We start from the raw sequence: 7,616 nt of genomic DNA, 5'->3' as shown, positions 1-7,616 counted from the left end.
GGAGCTGTGAGTCCTAGGAAAAATCACTTCAGCTCTCTGAGTCTGGTTGCCAGTTTTGTAAAGAAGGGCTTGTACCCCAGCTCTTGACACCTTCGTGCTATGGAGCAGTAGTGAGTCTCCTGGGGCCTCAGTTTCCTCATCTGTATGGGGGGGCAATGGCAGGGACCAACCTAGAGGTTTACTGTGAGAGTGGAAGGTACATCCATAATGGTTTACATCTGAGTCACACCCTGTGTCTCCTAGAATCTGGAGGATGAGAGGCTGGCCAGGATCCCTTGGCCAGAATCTGGGGAACCCTTCACTCTCTCCTGGGTGATGGCGTTTGTCAGGGACTTGGGGTCAAGAAGATCCTATCATTTGACACTTATTTGAAGGCAACTCCATTTCCCTAGCTCAGGGTACACCTCCTGCACCTACCTGTCCCCTGCCGGGTTCTTCCCAAGCGCCCTGTGATGCGCGCGTCACCCACCAGGTGGCGCCAGCGCCCAAGCCCAAGCGTGAGTCCCTTCCAATTCCTCACGCAAGGCCTCTTGGATTTTTCTTCTAGCACCGGATGTGATCAGGGGCTACTGGGAAATTCCTTCTGGTACCCAGAGCCACACTATGAGTCCCCACCCGCCACTTGGAAGCACTCAGATTACTCCCTGCTTGTTGCAGGGGAGCCAGTCATGGCCCACAGAATAGTGCCACCCTGGACCCCGCCCCTTTCTCTCCTCCCTCCCCTGCAAAAGCTCTCATCCACACAGTTACTCCCGCAGCTGGAAAGCTGCTGGCCCGGCTGGCTGCCCGCGTGGTGTGGAAAACAAGACGCAGGAGGAGGCCAGTCTGCACCCAGCTGTGACCAGCAGCCCTCCAACCGGCCCACCCACTCCCTCCTACACATGTGCCATCCCTCATCCCCAAGGTTTTCTGGAGAGGCTGGGGCTGAGTGCTGACCTAGCATACATAAACACCTAAATTTAATTTTCAGTATTCATAAACCTGTTCATATTCATATTCAATACCTGTCCAGTATTCATATTCCAGTGTGGCACCTGAGGTAATCCCAGAACTGGGGAGATGGGAGCGATGGGGGGGGAGGGCGGAATCAGAAGTTCAGGGTCATCCTTGGCTATATAGTAAGTTTGAGGCCAGACCAACCTGGATAACATGAAACCTTATTTCAAAAAAGAAGAAAAAACAAAACCAGAAGTTTCCTGGAGCCCTTCTATGAACCCCCCCCCACCTTCCCCCTCCTCCTTATGTCCAAATCCTCATTTGTTCTCTGTCCTCACGGTCTTCTCGGCTCAGCTCCTGAGTGCTGGGACTAACCATGCACCACCGTGGCTGACCATGTGTCATATTTATACAGATTTCGCTCACACCCCCGTAACAGACTATGAGCATATCAAATCTGCTGTGCTGTTTCTCCTAGACGCTGCCTACCTCGACTCCCCCAGCAAGAGAGTGATTTTCCCCAGGGTGGAAGTGTACTGCCAGATAGAGGTTGCCCTTGGCCACGAGCCCCCAGCTCAGCGGGACAAGCTTGAAGACTCCTCACTACCCCATGCTCAGGGGGCTCCCCAAGAGGACAGGAAGGATGGCCATTCTCCAGCTTCCCCATCAGTGCAGACACCCGAATCCAGGACCAGCGGGGTTGTGGAGTCACCAGGGGGCTCCTCATCTAAGCAGTCACCGGCATCGCCTTCGACCCCACCCCAGCCATGCCCGGAAATGAGTCCTGGGCTGCCCACTGACCCCAGGGACACTGACCCAGTGAATCTTCAAACTCCAAGCCTGAAGGAAGGAGTGAAGGATGGCTGTCAACCGGACTCAGCCGCTGACGACAACCGAGGCACAAAAAGCCTGCCAGCGGTGTTGCACACCTCAGACTCAGCGGCAGACGCGCAGAGCTCAGAGGCTGGATCCTCAGTGCCTGAATCATCACCTGAATCCCCTCATTGTTCTGGACTGCTGCTCAGACATCCCCAGGCAGCCACAGCAGCCGGGACAGCCTCCAGACTTCCGCCCTCGGGTCCTTCAACACCACCTGCCCTGCCACCCGTGGAAGAGCCCGGCCCAGAGCGACCCACAGGTATGAGTCTCCCTCGAGACTAGCACTTAACAGTGTGGACCTGAGATTAACAGTTGGTTAATTAAAGGCATGCACCACCATTGACTGGCTAAAATAAAATAAACCTTAAAGAAATAAAATAAACCAGGCAATGGTGGTGCACGCCTTTAATCCCAGCACTCAAGAGGTAGAAGCAGGCAAATATCTGAGTTCGAGGTCAGCCTGGGTTACAGATCAAGTTCCAGGACAGCCAAGACTATACAGAGAAACCCTTTCTCAAAAACCAAATTAATTAATTTTGATTAATATTAATTAAATAAATATTAATAAGGTTAATAACGATATTAAAGACTTCACTATATTTAGAACTCACACAATTTATACAATGTTTAACCAACAAACAAACTCATGAGGACCCAAGTTTGATCCCCAGAACCCACATAAAGTCTGGGTACAGCAGCAGACTCCTGTAGCTAGCACTGGGGCCATGAAGGTAGGCAGATCCAAGGAGACCCTGGCTGGTGAGCCTAGGCTCTGTGAGTCTCTCTAAAAAATCTAATTGAGAGGCTGGAGAGATGGCTCATGCTTAAGAACACTGTTCTTCTAAGGGACCTGGTTTCGGTTCCCAGCACCCACATGTCAGCTCACGGCTATCTGTAACTCTAGTTGCAGGGGACCTGACGCTCTCACACAGACAAACATACAGGCAAAACACCAATGCACATAAAATTATAGACCAGGCTGGCCTCGAACTCAGAGATCCGCCTACCTCTGCCTCCCGAGTGCTGGGATTAAAGGTGTGTGCCACCACCGCCCGGCTCTCCGTAGCTTTTGGTTCCTGTCCTGAAACTCACTCTGTAGACCAGGCTGGCCTCGAACTCACAGAGATCCGCCTGCCTCTGCCTCCCGAGTGCTGGGATTAAAGGCATGCGCCACCACCGCCCAGCTCATTTCCGTATTATTTTAAAATACTTTTATTAATCCTTTGAAATGTTCACACATGTGAACATGCATACGTGTATTTTGTGTTTTTATTTGTTGGGTCTAGTGAGATGCCTCCCACAGAACATGTGTGGAAGTCCGACGACTGCTTGGGGGAGTTGACACCCTTCTTCAACCACAAGGGTCCCAAGGACGGAACTGCCTTTGTCAGGCTTGGTGCTTTTATGTCTTGAACCATCTTGATGAGTTTCTGCAGTGCACAGCGCCTGTCTGCACTCCATGCACTACCATATAGCTCCCACACAAACACACACACAGAGACACGGAACTCTAGTCACTGGTAAGAAGCCCCTTATTCAACAGCACCACAGAGGCTTATATACCCAACAGTCAGGTGGGCCAACAGGTGAAAACCTCATCCTCTGATCCTCAAGGCCAAGGCAACACGCGCTGGTGAAGCAGAGCTGATAAACAACTTTGACACAGCTTTCAGTAACTCAAATCAGAAGGAAAGTAAAGATCTCTAGCAGGGAAGAGCAGCTGGAGGCCAGGACTCCAAATGGTCCCAACAGTCTCTTTTGCTGTTGTTTTTAAGATTTAAAAACCTTTACAGAGACAGGAGAAATGGCTCAGCTCTTAGGAGCACTGGCTCCTCTTCGAGCACCTACACAGTGTCTGGCCTCTGGGTCACTGCACACAGACATATATACCAGGCCTTTTAGGGCCACCAACCAGCTGCCAAATCATGTGGACTTCTGAGTTATGCATGCTCAGCCTAGCTTAGGCTCAATACCGGCTAGTTCTTTTAACTTAAATTAGTCTGTTTCTCTTTATCTACCTTCTGCCTTGGGGCTTTTTACTTTTCTTTTTTTTAAAAAAAAAAAGATTTATTTATTTATTATGAATACAATACTCAGCCTGCATGTGTACCTGCACCCCAGAAGAGGGCGCCAGATCTCATTACAGATGGCTGTGAGCCACCATGTGGTTGCTGGAATTGAACTCAGGACCTCTGGAAGAAGAGTCAGTGCTCTTAACCACTGAGCCATCTTTCCAGCCCTTTACTTTTCTTCTATATGTCTACTTTCACTGCTTCTGTCTGGCAGCTCCCTCTCTTTGCCTTCCTTCTCTCCTTTTTTTTTTTCTATCCTATTTATTCTCTCTATCTGGAAGCCCCGCCTATCCCTCTCCTGCCTCACTATTGGCCGTTAAACTTTTTATCAGACCAATCAGGTGCCTTGGGCAGGCAAAATAACACAGCTTTCCATAACTAAACACACATCCTTACATTGATAAACAAATGCAACATGACTTCACATACTTAAATATTCATAACAGTCATACATGTAGGCAAAACACACATACACATAAAAATTTTTAAAAAGTTAAGAAAATTATGTTTGCTAAGTGTGGTGGTGCACACCTTTAATCCCAGCACTCGGAAGGCAGAGGCAGGAGGATCTCTGTGAGTTCAAGGCCAGCCTGTTCTACAAAGTGAATTCCTAGATAGCCAGGACTGTTACGCAGAGAAACCCTGTTTGTGAAAAACCAGAAAACAAAAAAAAAAAAAATACCTCTAAAAATTGGTTTTCTTGACAACGGCATCTCACTATTTTGTCTCTGGCTATCCTGGAACTCACTCTGTAGACCAGACTGGCCTCAAATTCACAGAGATCCACCTGCCTCTGATTCCCGAGTGCCGGGATTAAAAGCGTGCTGTGTCACAATGTCTGGCATCTCTGTGTTTGAAGTGACCCAGTACCCCCTCCTGTCACCTCACTCCTCCTTGTGTGTTCACTCCGGCTGCAGGGCCTCCTGCCTCCCCACAGCTGACAAGCTTGGCAGCACCGGGCACCAGGAAGCAAGCCCTCCACAAGCCTCTGGTGTAAGTTCCCCAGGATATGTTATCACCTTTGCTCAGGGGAGAGGGCCAGCTAAGTGAGGTTTCCACCCTTATGACTGCCTGGGCCCCACCGGCTCTTCTTGTCTGTGGGACAATAATTTACCCTTTGTGCCCTCTTCTCTCCCCAGTGAGGGGCTTTGTGGAACGCGCCTGTTGATGGGGGTGATGCCATCCCTCTGCCTCCCTCCTGCGCACACTGGGTGCACTCTGTTCTAGGGCATTGGGAGTGTGTGCACTCCTGGCCCGGGGTCTCGTTTTGGGTGAAGCCAGGGTTGGAAAAGTCTAACAGCACCTTAGGTAACCCCTGATGGTGTGATGAGCTCTCAAATCTCTCTTTTGAAGTTTATTAAGATGTACCTGCTTCCCCATTATGTATAATTTCATCTCTACAACTGTGTGTGTCTGTGTGTGTGTGTGTGTCTGTGTGTGTGTGTGTGTGTGTCTGGAGAGATGGTGGATGAGAACACAAACCGTTCTTGCAGAGGATCTGGCCTAAGTTCCGGTCCCAGCATCTGCACTGGGCAGCTCACAGCAGCCTAGACCTCTAACTCCAGGGGATCTGAAGCCCTTTTTTCATCTCCATGTATGCATACTTACATGTAGATACACATACACATACATAAAAAAGAAAATCTTTAAAAAAAACTTTCACAGTTTGTGTAAATTAAAATATATAAAGTATATATTGTGTTTGTGTGATTTTAACCTCTTTGTGTCTACATTTAGTAGGTATAAGTGTGGGTTCTGTTTCCCTCTTGGCCTGGTATTGTCCAGATAAATAGTTAACGATAATCAGGGATGTTTGCTGGCCAATGCCACTGGGGGTCTCCTGAGCTGGGGCAGGGCTCTGTGGTGACAAACACTGTTCAGGCCATAACAAACCACCTCCTTGTTTCTTTGCCTAGGGACAGTCTTGCTGTGGATTCAAACAGGACAGACAAGATGTTCAAGAAGAAACAGAAGACAAATGCCTCCAGAGAGTTCTTCCAGAGAAACCCTCGCTCCAAGAAGCCAGCCAGCAAGCTGCAGTAAGTGTCTGAGATGTGCAGTTAATGGACAGAAAGTTCTCCTCTGCTGGGCAGGCTCAGAGCTTAGTTAGGACATCGGGGCTCTCCGATCTCCATTTTCTGACCTGAAAAACAGGGGTGACCCGGCTCATAAGCCGCTGAGGGTACAGCGCAAGCCACCCAGTGATCGGGAAAGCATCCAGAAAACAGCAAGTGTCAGGGCGGGGTCCTGGAGATTTGCACTATTGCTCAGCTGCTGGTTTCTGTTGGTCCTTTTTGTTTTTTGTTTTTGTTTTGTTTTTTTGAGCAGAGTTGCCCTGACTGTCCTAGAACTCACCATGTAGACCAGGCTGGCCTCAGACTCAGTGTGCAGCTAAAGCTGACTTTGAACTCTTGACCCCCCCTCCTGCTTCTAGCTCTCGAGTCCTGGAATTATAAGTACATGACAACATGCCTGGCTCATGTCATTCTTCTGACAGCAAACACCTCACCTGTACCAACAGGACGTTGCTTGTGGCCTTCAGTCCATTCAGTAGAAATTAAATTTTTGTTTTGACATTTATTTCCTTCCTGTTTCTGTTTGGGCACATATATGAGTATATGCCACAGAGATCAAAGAACACCGTTGTGGTGTTGGCTCTGACCTTCCATCTTTGGGTCCCTGGAATTGAATGCAGGCTGTCAGACTTGGGGGTACACGCCTCTACCCACTGAGCCATCTTACTAGTCCTAGACTTTTCTTTCACGTCCCTCTTGGGTTCATGAACTTGTATTTTATTCAATCGTCAAGTAGCTCCTCTTCTCACATCTACTCATGATTGACTGCAGAGAGGGTGGCATGTCCCGGATGGGTGAGGGCTAATGTTCAGAGTCCCTTCTGTGGATGCTCCATCCACAGCAATGTTAGCCAGGAGCTGGGGAAACCCCCTTGGGTCCAGTTGGGACCCCTGAATAAGGAACTGTGGTCACCATGTAAAGAAATAAATATAACTTTTTTTGTTTTGTTTTGTTTTGGTTTGGTTTTTTGAGACAGGGTTTCTCTGTAGCTTTGGAGCCTGTCCTGGAACTCACTCTGTAGACCAGGCTGGCCTCGAACTTGCCTAAATATAACATTTAAATGAAAAACCTATTTGTGGCCGGGTGGCGGTGGTGCACACCTTTAATCCCAGCACTTGAGAAGCAGAGGCAGGTGGATCTCTGTAAGTTCGAGGCCAGCCTGGTCTACAGAGTGAGTTCCAGGACAGGCTCCAAAGCTATAGAGAAACCCTGTCACGAAAAACAAAAAACAAACAAACAAAACTATTTGTGAAGGTTCAGGGCTAAACACTGAGTTTACCTCTGAGGTGGGCTCTTCAGGATCTTGTAATTGCCAGAGAGGGCAAGCGGCTACCCTGGGCCCACCCCGCAGGTAAGAGCAGGGTTTGGAGCTCTCTTTGCTCTTCTTTTCCCCCTCACGCATGCGTCCTTGGCTTCTGGAATCCAGGTCTGCTCCTTGTCCACTGGACTTCCCTGTACTCTCCACTTCCAAGACAGTTTGGGTCACCTACAAACCTCATCCCGGCCGGATCCAAGAATACAGCTGCCCTGAGGTAAGGAGTCCCTCCGGGTGTCCCCAGGTGTCCCTGCCTCTCCAGACGGCTGGGTATCAACCTGAGCAATGTCCTCCAGTCCCATTTCTTTTTCTTTCTTTCTTTCTTTTTTTTTTTTTTTT

At 49.1% G+C, this 7,616-nt stretch overlaps 1 protein-coding gene across 1 annotated transcript in view; it reads left to right on the top strand.

The window, feature by feature from the left end:
• Pnpla1 (patatin like phospholipase domain containing 1) overlaps positions 1-7,616 on the top strand; it is a 36,423-nt gene that overhangs the window by 27,015 nt on the left and 1,792 nt on the right. Inside the window, exons 6-9 of the mRNA XM_026785389.1 lie at positions 1,415-2,074; positions 4,805-4,880; positions 5,804-5,926; positions 7,389-7,494. Coding sequence (XP_026641190.1) covers positions 1,415-2,074; positions 4,805-4,880; positions 5,804-5,926; positions 7,389-7,494 — 965 coding nt within the window. The remainder of the gene's footprint in view (positions 1-1,414; positions 2,075-4,804; positions 4,881-5,803; positions 5,927-7,388; positions 7,495-7,616) is intronic.

Source organism: Microtus ochrogaster, linkage group LG2 (assembly GCF_000317375.1).
Source record: "Microtus ochrogaster isolate Prairie Vole_2 linkage group LG2, MicOch1.0, whole genome shotgun sequence".
NCBI lineage: Eukaryota > Metazoa > Chordata > Mammalia > Rodentia > Cricetidae > Microtus > Microtus ochrogaster.
The sequence above is the reverse complement of the archived record's forward strand: the minus strand, read 5'-3'. Positions and strand labels throughout refer to the sequence as shown.